Raw genomic sequence first — 20164 nt, forward strand, 5'->3', positions numbered from 1 at the left:
AAGTGATACCACCAACAGAAGAAGAGGAATTACTGGGAGCAGTTAGAGGAAAGTAATTTAGGTACAACATGTCTCTGCAACTATTAAGTTGGAACATTCATGGTCTAAATTCCCCGGAGAAAAGGAAAAAAAGTCTTTCATTTGTTGAAAAAGGAACATTTGGACTTAATTTGTTTACAGGAAACACACGTGATAAGGCTACATAGGAAAGTATTGATTAATAAGAGACTGGGTCAAGAGTTTATTTCATCAGACAAGGTTAAAAAGCGAGGAGTCGTCATTTATGCAAAGGAGAGCCTTTCACCAAAATTTGTCTTTAAAGATGATCAAGGCAGATTTATTGCAATTGAAATCCAAACACAAGGAGAAATTTTTTTAGTCATTGGACTGTATGCACCGAATGAGGGGAAATCTGAATTCTATACTGTCAAACGTGCTCATGATCTCACCGAGGCAAGATGGCGAAATGGCGCTCCAGGTCCCGCTGTCTTTACAAAGCGTCCTCGAGTCTCCTAATAAGTAATAGCCGCTGTTGCATTGATACGTGATGGTGGTTCCAGCAAAGAAGTCCTCGGCAGAGTAAAATCCGTTTTCTAAAGGAGGAGGCACTCCACAGCTAATCCCTGCAGCCGGACGATATATGCACAAAAGTATTAAGAGGTTAAACGTGCTCATTTTCATCTCTTCTTGATCAGTGCCGGATTGCCGTATAAGCTAAACAAGCTATAGCTCAGGGCCCCACTCTCTTGGGCCCCCCAAAAAAATTTAAAGGAAAAAAACCTGGGTGTACATTTCCAAAATATAAGATAAGAAAACAAATAAAATAAAACCTCCATACAGCAACAGTGTTTTGTGTTGTGTAGGCTCCTATGATGTAAGTCATGGGCCCCAGCTGCTAGCCTGCTCCCTAAAATATCACTGGTTTACTCATTTCTATATATGACTTTAGGTACCTATTAGGTCCAAAAATTACCATATAGCATATATTCAACACAAAAAACAGTGACAATTTGTTGTTGAAAAAGGACAGCTGGACATATAAAGGGCCCCATTACCTTAAGTAGCTTAGGGCCTCATCAAACCTAAATCCACGTTTTATGACAGCAGCACAAGAAGGGGCCTTCTGGAAATCACGAAGTGGCTTCCTTGGCAGTGATTGTTTTGTTTTGTTTTAGTTTAGGATCTTCGGTCTAATACTGCAGTATATCCTAAAGTTAGGAGCATCTTAAGGGTATCCACTTACTTTCACAGTGTGGGAGAGGTTGTGCCCACTGCCCTAAATTAAGACAGTGCTGGACGGAATTCCCTTCTATGTGGAAACCTGGGTCGCAAAAGATGGAGACTTTTGACCCTGGCTTTGAATCCGTTGATGAAGTTCTCAGGTGAGGTATGGAACCTTCTAAAGGCGGGCAGTCTGAGAACAAAGGAAAATGCACACACAAAACAGCTAAAGCACCTTAAAACAAGAGCTCCTGTAATCCCACATGGTTGTGTAACATAAATGAAATGAACATCTCCATTTAGTTGTTGAAGTTTGCCACACTGCTGCCAGATAATCAGCTGGAAGCATGAGAGTTGCAGATTTCTTCACACTTTGATTGCCAAAATTTTACTAGTCTTCCATGCTATGCAAGGAGGTTTGGAAGACATATATACATGCTTCCAATGCTTGCTTTTAGAAGAACATAAGAGTATTATCTGTTTCAACATCCAAGGTTAAAACCATTTTCACAAGTGAAAAACAAACAAACAGCAAAACAGAACGGGGAGCCAAAATAAGATCAAAATTTCTGTTCCAATGAATGACTGGAAATCTCTCCCATTTGACCCAATCCTAAACTTTACTCTTTCAACATCTCAATCCAGGAAACCATAAATATTTCGCTCGAGGTCCCAAGGAACATTTATTACACAACACTGGAATCCGAAGAATGAAGACGGAATGTTCCAGTCATTAAATGAGCAAGTGTATCTGTGAAAGGCTAGTAGGCCATGGGGATAATAATATCATAGGTTTTGCGCCACTTAAGGAGCACCAGTATACCAGCGATTTATTTATTTTTTGATTTGTCTGCTTTCAGGGACTTATTTCTGTACTGAAACCAGCTTTGCAGGTGCTGCCAGATGCTCTTTCTAAAAGCCCAACGATTCGCTGGTTGTCAAGTCATAGCAACATACGAAAAGCCTATCTGACAGTCACATAGTTTGTGTAGCTAGTGTCAAGGAGATAAAGCTCTGGCCCACTGGGCTGAAAAGGTTTCCCACGCCTACCTTCGGGCAAATGTGTAAGACCTCGGAGTCCTCCCCTCAGTCCTTCTGCTCCGCCAAACAAATTACAAGGCAAGCTATGTATGACACACTAAGCTGGAATCTACACGCATATAGAAACCATTCTGAAAATGCTTTTTTAAAAAGCGTTTTTAAAAAATACACTGAATTTTCCATAAGGCTCACCATCACCAGCTAGTGTCACATTGTATATTGCACTTAAAACACACATAAAACATTTCATTTGCAGCTGTATAGCTGAGTCCTCAGTCAAACAATGGCTTAATTGACAGCAACACAGCAGCAACATGACTGGAGGAGCAGGAGCAACGCAACTGTGACTTACCCTTAAAGGACCCAACACATTGTCGCTAAGTCCTAGTTTGGCTGGGCATGCAATGAGGCACCTCTGACTAGCTTCCAGGGTGCACCAGGATTTCCTGAGCAAAGTTTAAAAACCATTGCATTATATTACAAAAACACTTTTAGGAGGTAGAGCTCTAACCAGCACAGAATACGCTCTTGGAATCTATCTTCACTCTTCCAACAACCCCAGGAAGGAAATCTGGCCAGGCCAACACATTGCCCTTTTGGAGTTCTTCTGGACAAGAAGTAGCCAAGGAATTCACCTGACAGTTCAAGAGAAAAGGGACAGATACAAGCTTGTCAATTAGTTGATTCATCCTCTTCCTTCTCACCACAACGATCAGCGAATGATCAAACTGAACAAACCCATGTCTACTGTATCTGAATGCAAGACCTTCCTTTGAGAAATACTGGGGGTGTTGGACACACAGTGTTGTGCAGAAATGGTTGGAAGAATATCTGTTCTTCACTTATTTCCTGAAACATGGATCAGGCAGGAAAAAAGACAGTCTAGAACAGGGGTAGGCAAACTAAGGCCCAGGGGCCAGATGTGGCCCAATCGCCTTCTCAATCCAGCCCACGGACGGTCCAGGAATCAGCGTGTTTTTACATGAGTAGAATGTGTCCTTTCATTTAAAATGTATCTCTGGGTTATTTGTGGGGCCTGCTTGGTGTTTTTACATGAGTAGAATGTATGCTTTCACAGTGGTACCTCAGGTTAGATACGCTTCAGGTTACATACGCTTCAGGTTACAGACTCCGCTAACCCAGAAATAGTGCTTCAGGTTAAGAACTTTGCTTCAGGATGGGAACAGAAATCATGCTCCGGCAGCACAGCAGCAGCAGGAGGCCCCATTAGCTAAAGTGGTGCTTCAGGTTAAGAACAGTTTCAGGTTAAGTATGGACCTCCGGAACAAATTAAGTACTTAACCTGAGGTGCCACTGTATTTAAAATGCATCTCTGGGTTATTTGTGGGGCATAGGAATTCGTTCATATTTTTTTTTCAAAATATAGTCTGGCCCACCAGATGGTCTGAGGGATGGTGGACCGCCCCACGGCTGAAAAAGGATGCTGACCCCTGCTCTTGAATATTGACACCCATTTCAGAAAAACAGAGTGTTTTCACGAGAAAACAGAGATCTTGGAAGTCATTAAAACTGTTACATAACAACCCCAACACGCTAACTAACTCTACAACATACGGCAACTAATTGCTTTCAACTAAAAACCTGTTTAAAGTGATGTATGACCTGATACATAAACAAAGAACTTCCACGCTTTCCCCCGGCGGTAGCTGTGGCTGTAAGGTAAGCTCTGAAAATGGTCCGCTACTCACTTGATCTGAAGAACCCCACAAAATCATGCACAAAATCCAACCTTTGTGTTCACTTTAAGAACACACGTTCTTAAAACGTGTGTGCTCAAGGGTCTGTATGTAGACTCTCTGGTAATTGAGCACATTCAGGTTAACAAAGCTCCCAAAATGCGCAGGGCTCATGGTCGCATTAACCCCTACATGAGTTCTCCTTGCCACATTGAGATGATCCTCACAGAGAAGGAGCAAATTGTCCCTATGCCAGAAGAGGAAGTTGCTCAAAAGAAGAAGATATCTCAAAAGAAACCGAAGAAGCAGAAACTGATGGCTCGGGAATAAACATCTATTCAGTTCACAAATAAAAAACAAAATTGTAAGTTAAAAAAAAACGCCCTCCCAAAAGAACTTCCACCCACTCTCATAGATGTTGATCATTTGAAGAAGGGCTGGTTAGCTTCCCTCCATCCTGTAAGTGGTAGCCATGTTAGTCTGCTACAACAAACAAAACAAAACAAAACAAAACAAAACAAAACAAAACAAAACAAAGCCACACCAGAGTTTTGCAGTGCTACAGGCTATAGTTTATGAGGTGTGCCTGCTTCCACTGATACACAGTTTAGGGTTTGGATGACACACTAAGTTGCGGTTCATAAAAATGCCACAGGAGGATGTGAGAGCCTGGGGGAAGCTAGGCTCATTCTTGTCTGAACACAGCCACTACCTTCCCATTTCATTACTGCCAACATGGTTTTATTTTTCATGGATATAAACAATTCTGAGCAGCTGATGAGAGAAAGAGCAAAGGATCAGGCCCGGAATGTGGGAAATTGCTTAATATATTTCCATTTGCCAGACAGTGCTCTCCTGAGCTTCAAAGAAACCAAATGAAATGCTACATATGTACCTGTTCTGGGGACAGAACATAACCCCAAATGTTGAGCTGGCTAATTGAGCCGACAAAAGACTCTGCTGGATTAAATCCTTCTCCTCTTTGGTCCTGCTCCTGTCCAAGAACTAACGCACCCCCACCTATTCACAAAAGAAAAACAGAACAAGAAGATAACCGAATTGGGTCCCACCTTCTGTGCTATAATTGAAAAGAGTAAAAACCCCTCTCAATCAATATGCATCATTGTTAAGTAATATAATCAAATAAATACGGAAAGGTCCATACCAGGGATTTCTGATCCTACAGATAAACCACTGCCTCCATCGGATAATTTCCCATCAATATACACTCTCCAAGCTCCATCAAGGCTTGACCAGGTCACAGCAATGTGATGCCAATTACCATCGTTCACAGAAGGGCAGTCTGTAATACTCTCCTTCCCATTCACATAAAGAACCCACCTAATTAAGAGAGAGAACGAAGAAAATGATTCATCTTTGCCCAGGGATAAGGAAAAAAAATATGATTTAAAGCTGAACCTTCAAAATTTGCGCTTTCTGAAATAATTTGCAAAATGAAAAACAGCCATCCTTTGAAATGCACACCTCTCTGAATTTTCCAGTGCAGTTGTCCAGCCAAGTAATGTGTATTTTTTAAAAGCATATATTAGGGGAAAGCATGTATACAAAAATGCTTTGTTTTAGGGGAAACTGCTTCACTAGAGAGCCTGATTACCTGAGAAATTTTCAAGGTTGTGTGTGCAGCAAATTACAGCTCTGCCCATGGAGAATTATGTGGTCCCCAAGAATACGGAAATTCATCTAGAGGGTAACACAGTACTGTTTTCTACTTCACACCTACCCATTGTAATCTGTAAGCAGAAAGGCATTGTCACTTCCATTTTCCACCGCGTAAGAGATGGGAGTCCCATAATTAGTAGTATCTGCCGATTTCATCCAGAACGCACAAGTGATTTCACTGAGCGAGGGGAGGACGCTGTCAAGCATAACATAGCCATAGATCCCAGACACGTCAAAATCCAGATTAAATCTGGAAGACTGTTCTGCAACAAACGGGAAAGGGGGGGGGAGTTTCACTTTTTCAATGGCTTGCTAAGAAACACGCTTGCCTTCAAAATGAGTCATTTCATTTGCTTTTCCACTTATGCTTCCCACATTAGTGATCTACGGGAGTTGATCCTGAGACAATCCTAAAATGCCTGGTTTCTGTAAGAAGCACCAGCCTCCAAACAAACAGCCACAAATCTAACATTCTCCTTTTTAAGGGACTGCGAGCCTGCAGAAAACATGTCACTTTCTTGTTTTCAGATGGGATTGACTGTAATGATCTGCTTTGAAGTTGGATCTTGCAATGCCATCCCAAGATCCTTCACCTCTTGCCTACAGATGTACCATCTGTTGCATCAAAAACAAACTAAGATCTATGGATGAAGGGTGTGATAGAAATTTAATAAATAATAATAATAATAATAATAATAATAATAATAATAATAATAATAATAATAATAATAGCAACTACATCTTGGATTGCCATCAGGACTGAAGCATGCGGTCAGGGGAAGTTTTAAGCTTTCCTTCTCCACCTGCCACCTGCTCCTCCCATAATTAATATTTTTTAAAAGGTTCCCAGTGTTTCATGGTAGCAGATCAAAGCTTACTCTTATCGTGCGATGTGTTACACTGATTGGCAGAGGAAATGGAATAACATGCAGATTTGCAAAGCTTTGGCAAGGAGAAATGCTCATAATTTGTTAGGGATCAAAAAGAATTAATGGCAGGGCTGCCTTTTTCACAAAGTGCAGGTATAGCATTATTTATTGCAAGACGAAAGCTACAGTATCATATATGTGTGCCACAGCACACCAACATAATATAAAGCAGAGTAGGAATAAAATCTTTTCCATGGTAGCAAGGACTGAATGCATTGCACTGTCCAAAATCTGCTCTGAAGCATTGCAGGGAACCATTGGGGATTCTGTTACTTGGGCAGAATTTGTTCTGCTTATTCAGTAGCTTCTTGCATTTGGAGGAAATCCAGTGGTAACACTGGAGTTCTGTACTGTTATAAGAAATGAAATTGCCACTTGAGCAGAGACAAAAACTCTATATGCCGGTTTTCTATTTGCAAAGGTTTCCTTTTTTTTGTTAAATCATTTTTATTATTTTTGCAATAAAAAATATCCAATTAACATATCAAATCATAATCCAATAAAAATAAAAAACAAATAAAAAAGGTTGAATTATCTTCCAAATTGTAATTATTAATTTTTCGGACTTCCCATAGTCTGGAACTTGAAGCATAACTCCAAATCTCAATCCTGCCTCTGGTTGTTATTTCCATATTTCCACATCTTGATTTTAACACTCTAACTTCTTGTCTCTGGCTCTGTGATTCTCAGTCACGTCAGAAATCATATATCCTTTCGTTTCCTCTTTTTAATGGGATTGGATTTGGTATTTAAATCATTATGATCATGAACATGGCCCTTTGCAAAATCTCCTACATTCACGGCAGCCGTCTGGTATCAGTTCAAAACTGCACTAGCGTTGCCATGAAGCTTTTCTCCTGATACTTTGGTCCTGTGTACCTGTTTCACACCTGCTGCCTGTAAAGCCAGGGGGACATTTACAAATGTATGCGTTCAAGGCATCCACACAAGTCGCTTGGTTTGCACAGGGATTGGAGTCACACTCATTTATGTTCACTTCACACTGCGGTCCTGTGTATCCTCTGACACAGTGGCACCTGTGGGCCAAAAAAGCACCAAAAGCACCTTTTAGTACAGCAGTCCACAAAACAAAATCCTGGTTGTTCCGAGTGAAATGAGGGAGCAAAGCAGAGGGGGAAACTGGTGCTACGAGTTCAAAGCAGCCTGAGCAGATGGCCAGTTTGAAAAAAACAAAATGAATACAGTGGTACCTCTGGTTGCGACCAGGATCCGTTCCGGAGCCCCGTTCGCAACCTGAGCAGAATGCAACCCGTGTCTGCATGTGTCACAATTAGACCCTTCTGCGCATGCATGTGACGTCATTTTGAGCATCTGCGCATGCACGAGCGGCGAACCTGGAAGTAACTCATTCCGTTACTTCCAGGTCGCCATGGGACGCAACCTGAAAACGCTCAACCTGAAGCAAACTCAACACAAGGTATGACTGTAGTTCGCTATTTTGACGTGCTTTCGAACTGCTAAGTTGGCAGGAGCAGGGACCAAGCAAAGGGAGCTCACCCCGTCGTGGGGATTCGAACCACTGACCTTCTGATCGGCAAGTCCTAGGCTCTGTGGTTTAACCCACAGCGCCACCCGCGTCACTCTACTAGGGAGTAAGCACCCTTAAACTCAACAGGGCTTATTACTGGGAAAAACACGTACAGAGCTGTGCTGTAGATGAAGCTAATGCTTGTCGCTTTTTACCTGTAGCCATTGATAGCATCACTGCAGGTGCCTCCATTTTCACAAGGCCTGCTGAGACATTCATTAATGTTTTTTTCACAGAGGGTACCAATAAACCCAGACGGACACTTGCAATAGAAACCTCCGACCCGATCCTCGCAGGTAGCTTTGTTTAAACAGGGGTTTGAAAGGCATTCATTAATCTCTGCTTCACAGTGAGTACCTGAGAAGAAAGGTGTAAAGAGGAAAGTTAGGGGAGGTGGAATAGGAGCATAATAATGCCTTTATCGGGCAATTTCTAATTTCAGGAACTTTGACAGATTAAAAAGAACAGAGATGAAAACTAAATAATATTCCAGAAAATAATAATAATAATAATAATAATAATAATAATAATAATAATAATAATAATAAATATTTATACCCCGCCCTCCCCAGCTACAGCCAGGCTCAGGGCGGCTAACACCAGTAAAATTACAGTAAAAACATAATAGGGGAAAACACCCAATTTAAAATACAGGTTAAAATGCAGTTTAAAATTCAGCCTCATTTTAATGAAAATGAAAACAACAACAGTGATTTATTGGTTACGTTAAACACAATACTAACAAATGCACCTTTCCTCAGCAAAACACACTGGGGGAAGTTATTTAGGAGTTGCAGCAACACATTTTGATAGCATATTAATGTTTAAAATCTTTGCCAATCTTTTTCATGTTACAGAGTTCCTGTTTATAACGTTAAGAGACTGTGTGAATCTGAAACGAAAGCTGCATCTTTATATTTCTTTTCAATAAAAGCTGAAATCCTCTCAATTCTATCAGTGCAGAATACACTGAGGCTGTATTTAAACAGAAACGTCTGTAGTAGTGGTGCTTCTAAACAAACAATGACAAAAACAGCCTGGTGTACTTCTTATAACACACGTCAGAAGGTGAAGCTTACACCTTCAGGCGTTTTCTCCTGCTAATGTCTGCGTAGAAAGCTGCTGTTAAAGGCAGAGGAACAATATAAAAAGCTGGCAACTCTTAATACAAACCAATCAGTTATTTACCTGTGAATCCTTCTGCACACAGACACTGGTAAGAGTTGGTACCATCAATGCAGACTGCTTCATTCAGACATGGATTTGAACTGCATTCATTTATTTCTTCTTCACATTGCAAGCCTTCAAGCAATAATGGTTACAGAGCATTGTTAACAGTTCATATGCATGGAAGAGGCAACCCTAAAAAACACTGAATTGGTGTTCTAAGAATCTATTCAGGTTGCACAGAGTCTCCATGTTTCATTTACCACTTATTACGTGGTTCCTCGTGTGCTTTCCACCCACAGCATGAGTTTCCAGGTTTCAAAGTGAGCCATGTGGCACACTCACATTGCACGAACTATTTATTGTTCTCCAGTACTGCTAAGGAATCTGACAATCTCCTTTTCTTTTTGCAGTATAAATTAGAGGTCCTTGCTGGACACTGCATGGGCTCGATGGGCTCTGTAACAAGTTCTGCAAGGCAAAGCTTTAATTCCATTTTTATTTTCTCAAGGAGGATTTTGCTTGAGTTGATGCTCTAGTCTAGATGTCATGCTAAGTTATAGTTAAGTGCTACAGGGACAAGCCTGAGTGGCAGTTGGGTTTGTTTGATTTGTCACCCCGGTACAGCCACAGAAAAGGAGACTAGAAGCAGCTAGAATAGGATATGCCTAGAGATGGTAAGAGGGAACAATACCCCTAACACCCCCCCAAAAGGATGGCAGATGAAACTGATAGAACATGTAGAAATGGCAGGATTGATAAACAGAGTTGGAAATCAAGATGAAAAAAAGACTGGAAATGTTTTGTAGATTATTTGGAAAATTATTGTAAGCACATCGAAAAGCTAACATTACTAGAGTACTGTATTTTTCCATGTATAAGACTATATTTCACCCCAATTTTTAAAAGTTTTCCGTCTTATACACGGAATGTTGCAATATATAAATACATTTATTTCTTAATTTAGTCCCTAAACAGCTGTTTAGTCCCAAAACAGCTGGAGGGCCAAGTTTGGCCACCACTGCCATAAAGTAATAAACAACCTAAATGTGGTTCTCCTTTTTTGCATAAAAAACCAGAACACTCTTAGTTTTTGCTAGACCTAATTTTCCTAGACCACTTTCGTTTTTGTTTTTGCCACATTACTCTGTATAAACTTGCTCATATTTATTCCTAGTGCCTGTTCTAAGACTGACAATCTGGGAATACTGAACTTTTGCACTTTTTATTGTTCTGTTGGAAGAATATTTCAGGAATTTCTTATCATCTTTATTATGATTGCACACTGTTTTTAAATTCGCTGGCTCTTAATTGATTTTATCTGTTTGTATTTTGTCTTATCAAGACACTCTGAGACTCTTTTATACCAAGTGACTAACAAAGTATGGAGTTTCAGCAAGTGAAAGGTCGACTGAAGAGACCACCTGATTTTGTGTTAAGAAGGTCGCTCGCTGAAGTCAGGCAGTACTGGCCTGACTCAGGAGAAGGCAGTTTCATACACTCACGAAAACTGAATTCTAAAATAAATCTCCTAGATCTTACTACCAGCATTTTTATCTCCATAAATACAAGTGCTAAATCTTAGACTTTCAGCACAATCCCAGCTATTTCTGCTTTTGACACAGTCTGATTACTGAAGCTAAGCAGACCTCTCTCTGCAAGCTGCCAGCGTATGGGAACCATCTATAAGTTGCAAAAAGCAGGGTATATGGACCATATCAGTGGGACAAGCTTTAAGATAAGTATGAATTGCAGCGTCTGACATCTTAAATAGGCCATTTTTTTGTATAATCAGAACTTCTAAAACATGCACTGTTGTATCAAATTCCTCTACATCGCAACCATAAAAAGTGTACTGAATATTTTATCATCAGCTGACTGAAAAGGTCCAATTTCTTGGAACTAACGAACTTATTCCACAGAAGGCAAATAATTTAAAAGCGAAATCAAGTACAGTGGTACCTCAGGTTACATATGCTTCAGGTTACATACGCTTCAGGTTACAGACTCCACTAACCCAGAAATAGTGCTTCAGGTTAAGAACTTTGCTTCAGGATGAGAACAGAAATCGTGCTCTGGTGGCACAGGGGCAGCAGGAGGCCCCATTAGCTAAAGTGGTGCTTCAGGTTAAGAACAGTTTCAGGTTAGGTATGGACCTTCGGAACGAATTAAGTACTTAACCTGAGGTACCACTGTATGACCAACACTTGGCTTTTTCTTCTTCTTTTTAAAGTATGCAACCTGGAGTTGACGCCTGAGTTCATAATTTGTCACCTGCATAGCCTGGCTGGCACTGGCAAATGAAAGTTGCATTGCCATCCTCGCAAATCCCTTTGTTGAGACAGGGGTGTGACTTGCACTCATCAATATCTGTTTCACATTTTAAGCCTAAAACACAACCCAAAAGAACACAAAAGAAAAAAATACATTGGGGTTACTAAGGAGGGGCAGGGGAAGAAACAGCAAACTAAAATTCCAAATGAATATAACACAAATAAATAAATAAATAAATAAATAAATAAATATATACAAAAAGGTTGGGATTCAACTCGTGAGTCTGTCAGAAGATGTCCTTTGCAAGGGCTTCTACTTGTGCAAAATGGCTTTCCCCTCTACTCTACTCTACTCTCCTTTCCCCACCCCAACAACCCATATATTGGCTGGAGAGCCCGGTACCCCATTCCTTTTCCATATCAGGACACTTGCTGTCTTTACGACTTATACTAAAGACCCTCCTTTTTCAACGACTGCAACTTTTAAGTGGAGTTTCTAAACCCCATCTTGTATCTGTTCAGGATGCGAAATGGTTACTATGCATGTTTTGATTGTTAAGTTGCTTCAAAATCTTTCAGGGGAAGCAGCTACTAAATGAAATGCGAATGAATAAATAAATAAAAGTTTCTAGCTAAGTGAAGTGCTGCTTAAATGTAAATTCACAGTATTAAAATACGTTCTATGAAAACAATTAATGACATCTAGCTAAAGTTATAGGACATGCAGCCTTCAGAAATGGTTCCTACTGAGTTTGTTGTCACTTAATCCTATACACCAGGGATGGGGAACATGGTCTCTTCTACATGTTTGGACCAGCATGCCCAGATGGTCAGATGATGCAAACTGTAGTCCATCAACATCTGGAGTAGGGTTGGGGGTTAGATCACCCAAAGCCGGGTTTGAGATCCATATTGTGATATCGGTTTCATAATTTTTGAGCTGGCAATATATCGCAAATCATGGTGTGTGTGTGTGTGTGTGTGTGTGTGTGTGTGTGTGTGATATGCAAAAATTCCAGTGTTAACTCTGCTGGCTCAGCTCCCCCCTACATCCTGCAGGGGGCAGTGAGTCACAAAAGCAGCTGCTGGAAAAAATCTTAACGTGGGGGAAACTGAAGCCAGCCAATGCCTCTACATAGCTTGATCCTTATTTCAGACATTGTGATATATCAGTATAGTGTGATGCTTAGCTGGTGATAGATTGTGATGCTGAAAACCAGGTATCGCCCAGCCCTATTCTGTAGGGCTGGGCGGGTTCTCCATCTCTGCTACACACAGTAACTAGGGAATATGCACCAACGAACTTGGTGGGACCCTAACCTTAGGAGCAGGCTGCACATCCTATTAATACTGATGCAACAAGTTAATCATTACTAACAAGCTTCAATGCTTTCCATAGGAGTTAGTCACAAACAGTTGTATTGGAGCCACAGGTGCAAGAGCTCACGGTGGAAAAAACCCCTAATACATTTTATCTCCTCCCACTCACAATTATTTGGATCCAACCCTCCATGTGCTGTACAAGATGCCAGTCGACACTATCGTTTACCTTCATATCCAGGGAAGCATATGCAGATGTACCCACTTCCAACATGCTTGCAAGTTCCATTTTTGCACGGTTCCAGGAAACACTCGTGGAATACCTGTTTGCCAATGGAAATAACAGAGTTTATTAAGGAAGCAAAATGCAAGCAAAGGGAACCCTGAAAGCAACAAACTGGTTTACCCTCCCCAGAAGTATAAGCTGGGCTAGTTAAATAATTAAATAAACCTCAAGTCCTAGTAAGTTCGCTTGAAGGTTTGTAGGGTTTTGTTCAAATCGAGTCTTGGGCTAAATTTAGTATTTTCCATGGCTTGAAATATTCCCAACTGCTTGGGTTGAATTGCAGAACACACGGATTGAATAGGGAGAACTGTTCTGCTTTTCCCATGCACAGTTTTGGCAGCTTCTAGTAATGGATGGATGCAGCACTGAGACACCTGTGGCAAAATCACCATTCGGTTTTTACAACCGAATGGGATTAGATGGCAGTGATGGGAAAAGATGCACAATGGAGGAGGAGGAAAGTAGTCATCGTCATCATCAGCACCAAGAACAATGTTACTGCAAAAGCACATTTCCGCAGTGAGTATTGAAAAACCCTCAAAAGGGACCGCACATTTTGACACTCATGCAAACGGACACAAAAACAAGGCAAGGATTTTTGGCTCATTCCTGCAACTGTAAATTGTATGCAAAATTGTAAAGACAGTGCAGTGCAGAGGTTAAAGGAACTGGTGAGACTCGGGTTCAAAACTACACTTAGCCATGAATCTCACTGGGTAACTGTGGGCTACTCACTGTGTTAAGTTGTGGGTGAACATATCAGACAACAGCGATTCTTCAAACAGTTCTTGCTTATTCACAGGCCAGAACAGAACTGAACTGAAGGGTTCAGCCAGCCTGCTTATATAGAGCTCCACTAGAACGCAACAGTAACCATTTTATGTAACTATCCAATCACTGAACGTCACTTTCAATCCCTTATTTGCATATGTGGACCTGAGTGAAAACTATACAGTATCCCCCTGCTGGCCCAGGGTGAGAACTTCAGTACATAACACCCTGTCTCTCAGTCTAACCTATCTCAGAGTTATAGTGAAGATAAAAGGGGAAAGAGACATGTATTGCATTGTATTTATATTTTATTCTTATTTATAGATTCGTATCCTACTTTTCAAGAAATCCCCCCTCCAAAACCATTTAGAAGCCACATGTCAAACATGCAAAATTTAAGGTATATTATTTCCTCTAGCTCCATGGGGGAAAAGGTGGGACAGAAGTGAAATAGAGAACAAGAATATTACAAGAGACAAATACTGTATGCATGCAAGATGTTTTCATTTTTTAATACTAATGCTAACTTTAGACAATTATGACGTTTGTTCTTGCCTGGCTGCTGATTTGGTATTTGTTGCTGATGTTTTCTGGGGAGACTGGCAGTGCTACACTCTCTTCTGCTGCAGAGAAAGTAGAGCCAAAACCTAAATAGGATTGAATGAAAGCAGCTGTAAAAATTCCACTGACAAGGTCCTCTGAGTCAAGGTTGTGACATAATCAATGATACAGCAATGGAAAAAGAATCAGCCTTGATTTGTGCAGATATAGATAGATCTATTCAATTACAGTGTCAATTGAAGCATGTGAACCTGACAACCACGAATGTGTGCCTCAGCTAGACTCTGTTGTCTTTGAGCATGGAACTATTGGTTGTTTAGGGCCACACAAGATGTGACAGCTTCTTGCCACACATACAGCTAGATAATTCTATTTATTATCTCTGTCAGTTCTTCATTCCCAAGTCTATTCTGTCTTGTTTTTGTTTGCTTGAATATGTGGACTTAACAGACTTCTCATCCATCCTTACACTAGCTGCTCACTTCACACAACACCTCTCCCCAAACACTTTTCTTGCAGGCTAGCATCTTTCTGGAGGCAAGCTAAGGATGGAGAAAGGTTTCTGTTGTCACTTGCGTGCCTCTTTTCCTCAACCCATGTGTTGTTGTTTTTTTTTTTGGGGGGGGGGACTTGTTAAACACTTAGATCGGCTGCTAACACATCTAGTTTGACCCAAACTCCCACTAACATTTCAGTTTGAACATCTCAGCATCTTAGCTCCTAGAGAACTAACACCAGTCTTCAGGTCTCGTGCCACTAGAGAGCTTTGGCAACGTCTAAGGAAGAAGCTACGGGCCTTTTAACTGTCTTAATTCCCACTAGATTTCTCAGTAAACCCAAACCTAGTTCAGGGCTGGGTCTCCAGCTGTTTTGGGACTACAGTTCCTATCATCCCTGACCATTGATTCAGCTCGCTAGGGAAGATGGGAGTTGTAGTTCAAAAAAGAGCTGGAGACCCCAGTTTTGAAAACCCTGTCCTAGTTCTATCCATTAAATCACTGAATTGAGTATCTTTCTTAAATATTTAGGCCCACTGCTGATGAATGTCAGCGAATGTATGGACCATGTTTGTAGCAGTGAGAATAGGAGGAACGAAAGGAACACCAGCACACATGAAAGAAAACAGGCTGCAACTTTTGAGACCAGCTTATCAAACCGGAAACCCAATTGTTTGGCCTTCGGGATGGTGGGACGACTGAATTTGCTAGTGTCCAGCCTATGTGCTGGGTACAGTGGGAGGGATTCACGCAAGAAGTTCCATCAGCAAGAAGCCCTGCACAAGGTCTGATGGTTGCACAACAGGGCTTTCCTCCTTCTTCCCCCTGTGCACCACCTACAATTGGCCCGGGGTGTGTGTATCAGGATAAGCCCCTAAACAACATGCCAGGTGTTCCATCTGTCAAAGTGGAAAGCTTGTGCTGATGAAACATTCCACATAGTGTGACTATAGGAGTTTCTTGCTATGAGAGGACAGGGAAGGCAGCAACAAGCTTTTCCTTGGAAGCAACCATTAGTAAAAGCATGTTGCTATGTAACTTTTTTAAAAAAAATTTTTTTATTAGATTTTATATTTGAAACATCCAATTATCACATCATATAATAAAAATAAAGAAAAAGATAGTTTTCCCCTCCCCCCCCTACGACTTCCCTCAACTTCCTCTTATGGTTTATTTTTAATGTCTTCTCCTGCATTCTTTGATATATCTTAAATTTTAATGTCTTAAACCTGTACTGTTGTTATGCTTTCCATATATTTTATAGCATTCTTGTAAATATATTAATTTTGTGGATTGTAAGTGTTTACTCAAAACCTGCTAGTGAGTTCACTGCTTTACGTATTTCTGTAGGTATATCATAAATGGTTCCCAATCTCTCCCAAAGTCTCTATTGTTCTTGTCTCGTATTCTTTCAGTTAGTTTTGCCATTTTGGCGTATTCCATTAGTTTTCCTTGCCATTCTTCTTTAGTTGGTACTCTATCACTCTTCAGTCTTTGGGCTAGCAGTATCCTAGCTGCAGTTGTAGCGTACATAAAGAGTTTCTGTCTCTCTTTTGGCAAGTCTTGACCTAGAATGCCTAACAATTGCTATGTAACAATTGCTATGTAACTTTGATCATTAACCCTACTGCCAATTTTTCATTTTCTTCAAAGAAAATAACTTACTTGAACAGTCCGTTATAGACCTGGCGCCGATCACGGTAGTAGTCCCATAAAATGGACAAGACAGGCAATAGGACTTTCCGGGGTCAGGCTGATAATAGTCCCTGGGACAAGGGTGGCAGGGCATTAAACCAGAGCGAGAGAATTCTCCAGATGGACAAGGTACTGCAAAGTGCAAAACACAAACCTATTTCAACGACTACTATACAGTCATAACTCATGTTACTTTTCCTTCATGTTATGTTCTTTCAGGTTACGTCCCGCTGCGACCCGGAAATGCCGGAAAAGGTTACTTCCGGGTTTCGATGCTCACGCATGTGCAGAAGCACAAAATGACGTCACACGCATGCGCAGAAGCGGTGAATCGCAACCCATGCATGCGCAGATGCACCACTGCGGGTTGTGCTCTTTTCATGTTGTGAGCGGGCCTCTGGAACGGATCCAGTTTGCAACCAGAGGTACCACTGTACCATCTTTGTAAATAGGGTTGTTTTCCCCCACAAAATACAGGAGACCCTTTTTCTCAAGATGGAAGAAGAGGAGGATATTGATAATTGATAATTATAATTGAAGGCCAGACTAGACATCTGGCACCTTTTATTAACTTCTGCTGAGATCTAGGCTGCAAAAACAGGAGGCAGATCAGACTCCTAATTGGTTACCTGACTTGGGTGATGAGTCATGATTTGTGAAGGCCTGGAAGGCAGTAGCATATATGAAATGCTAAGTTTTCCCCAAGGAGTGATCTGTGATCTGTGTTAACTATTAGAAATCACTATGGAATATTTGTCAATGGAGGAAAATTGTCCCCAAAGAGATCATTTCTGTACCTCAAAGCCATGGGTTCAGTTCAACCTTGTCTTTTCCTTTCTTCATAAAGTTAAAGGATCAATAAGCAGAGTATAGAAGAAAGATACAACGCATGCTGCTACTCAAAAATATTCCAGTTATTCAGAGATCAGGAAAGTTGTACTGCATAGGGTTTAGCAACATGCTATTTCCCGGAATTTGAATTTCGCAAACCTCCACATGCTGATATATCCACAGCTCCTCTTTTGACTGTTGACATGCTTTCTGGGCAAGGAATGCAGTGCTTAGATCCAGTTACAGGCTGATATTTGCCAAGAGGACATGATTCGCAGATCTCAAGGCCATTTGGAGAATAGGTTCCCGGTTTGCACTCAGCTAATTAGGGAAGAACAATACACCAGAATTAAGCAATATCTAGCTTCAAATATGCATCAAGGAGAACAGCCAATAACCCAAGGAGCCAAAGGCAGAATAACCTCTAAAACACAATGTAACTGGTCACTTACAAGCCCAAAGAATCTGCACACCACAACTGCTTGCAAAATGCAATTAGCACGGAGCATCTGCCAAGAACACAAACTGCACTTGTGAGTGCTGAACAGTTAGGCAAAATGTGAAGCCCACAGAAAAAAGAAGTCCATTTGGTGATTGGTCTTTTCAGTCAAACACACCGATTACAGTATAATACCAGACGCATTGGATCAACAGCCGAGGGAGAGACAAAAGCTTGAGAACTACTTGTGTTGAGGTTTTGAGTTGTAATTGTTTTAACCTGCTGTTCTTACCACTGGTTTCTTGTTTCGTGCCTGATCTACTGATTTTGTTGGTTTTATTGCCATTTTTTAAATTGCGTGATATTCAACTGTGGCTACCTGAAACGGACTTCCGCTGGTGTAAAAGGACTTTTACCTCTCTTCCTCCTTGTAGGCCTTGTGTGCCCCATCCCAAAGTGTTGGGGGAACCTTTCAGAAAGGTGCATGGTTGGAGAGGATGAGGAAGTCCTGTCGCACAAGTGAACTGCTACTCACATCATGCTGAATATCACTCAGGGTTGTGAACTGCCTTCGAGTCATTTGGTTGGAAGACAGTCCAGATTAAGAAATAGGTTTCTACCCAGCCAAAGGCTGAACTTTTAATATTAGCTTTGCAATTTCCCCTTCCTTTATTTTTCCACAATTCTAAAACAACAACAAAAAAACATAAACTAGACTTTTATTTTAAATATTTAGTTCTAGTCTCCACAACTATTTAAAATAAATTCTAAATATTATTAAAATATTTAAAAAGCAATTTTTTGCAGTGTCTAAATGAAAAACTTACATCTTTAGTTGCTTTTTAAAAAGGTATTACATGATTGCTAACCTCTCACCTTTACATTCTGATATACTTCTGGCATGGAGATATTCAGTGTAGCTAGCAGAAGGGCAGTTCTTACATTCCAGCTGCCCTTCCTCATCTTGGTACGAGCCAATCCAGCAGCTTTCACATGCATGGTGTTCCAGGGAGTAATAAGTCCCCAGAGGGCAGTTAACTGTGATTTAACCGGACAAAAGAAAAGTTATGCATGGAAAATGTAATGAAGATCTTTGTCTACGGTAGCTGCTGACCACAGCCCAGTTCTCACAAGCAACAGAAAGCAAGGCAAAACCCGTGTCTGAACTACACCAGCCAGACTGCAGGGGGCCCCCTGAATGCTGAATTCACATAGCTGAATGCTCCTCCATTCAAACATTTCCTACCTGCAGAAAAGCCATATGAATTTGGCTGAAGGATGAATTAACTCATCCATTTTAGCTGATCTATGAACGCACCACAATACAGATAATATAATGTTTGCAATCGGGCTTCCTTAAAATGGAAGCAGCTCCCACGACAGCAGGAGATTTTTGGCAAATAAAAACAAGGATGATTGATAATAATAGTAATATTATTACTAATATAATAATAATTTATTATTTCTACCCCACCCATCTGGCTGGGTTTCCCCAGCTACTCTGGGCAGCATTCAACCGAACATTAAAAACAGAATAAAATTCCAAATATTAAAAACTTCCCTAAAAAGGGCTGCCTTCAGATGTCTTCTAAAAGTCAGATATTTGTTTATTTCCTTGACATCTGATGGGAGGGCGTTCCACAAGGTGGGGGCCGCCACCAAGAAGGTCCTTTGCCTGGTTCCCTGCAACCTCACTTCTCGAAGTGAGGGAACCGCCAGAAGGCTCTTGGAGGTGGACCTCAGTGTCTGGGCTGAACGATGGGGGTGGAGACGCTCCTTCAGGTATACTGGGCCGAGGCCGTTTAGGGCTTTAAAAGTCAGCACCAACACTTTGAACTGTGCTTGTGAATTATGATTGAGAATTATCCTTGCAAGCCCCCCCCCCCCAGGGACAGGGGGGATGGGTTCCACTTGCAGTTTGTCTCAGCACCTGGCTCTCGCTCCGGCATAGAGTGCGGGAGGCAGGGTGGCGCTGAGTGAAAAATCACTTCGCCTGCCAATAGCCCCCCAATGCCACCATTAAGAAGCAGAGGTTCTCCTGTTAATTAGAGTTTAATTTGGACTGCTGTACGGGCGCGTGCTAGAAAAGATGAGATAATAACTGCGGAATTGAAGCAGCTGAAGGTCGTTAAGGTTTGAACTTGAAAGAAGACTTCACTTGGTGTAATATAATGTTTGCAGTCACACAAGCAGCACTGCTGTACAAT

At 41.1% G+C, this 20164-nt stretch overlaps 1 protein-coding gene across 1 annotated transcript in view; it reads right to left on the reverse strand.

The window, feature by feature from the left end:
• Positions 1-20164, reverse strand: part of SVEP1 (sushi, von Willebrand factor type A, EGF and pentraxin domain containing 1) — a 129436-nt gene that overhangs the window by 50561 nt on the left and 58711 nt on the right. The window contains exons 17-31 of the mRNA XM_082204456.1: positions 18834-18995; positions 17678-17839; positions 16658-16819; positions 14490-14581; positions 13107-13200; positions 11559-11672; positions 9306-9419; positions 8273-8474; positions 7448-7605; positions 5701-5902; positions 5125-5300; positions 4855-4979; positions 2774-2897; positions 1244-1414; positions 450-623 (exon numbers count right to left, since the gene is read on the reverse strand). Of these exons, the coding sequence (XP_082060582.1) occupies positions 450-623; positions 1244-1414; positions 2774-2897; positions 4855-4979; positions 5125-5300; positions 5701-5902; positions 7448-7605; positions 8273-8474; positions 9306-9419; positions 11559-11672; positions 13107-13200; positions 14490-14581; positions 16658-16819; positions 17678-17839; positions 18834-18995 (2232 nt within the window). The remainder of the gene's footprint in view (positions 1-449; positions 624-1243; positions 1415-2773; positions 2898-4854; positions 4980-5124; positions 5301-5700; positions 5903-7447; positions 7606-8272; positions 8475-9305; positions 9420-11558; positions 11673-13106; positions 13201-14489; positions 14582-16657; positions 16820-17677; positions 17840-18833; positions 18996-20164) is intronic.

This window comes from Podarcis vaucheri (assembly GCF_965113315.1).
Source record: "Podarcis vaucheri genome assembly, chromosome: 17".
NCBI lineage: Eukaryota > Metazoa > Chordata > Lepidosauria > Squamata > Lacertidae > Podarcis > Podarcis vaucheri.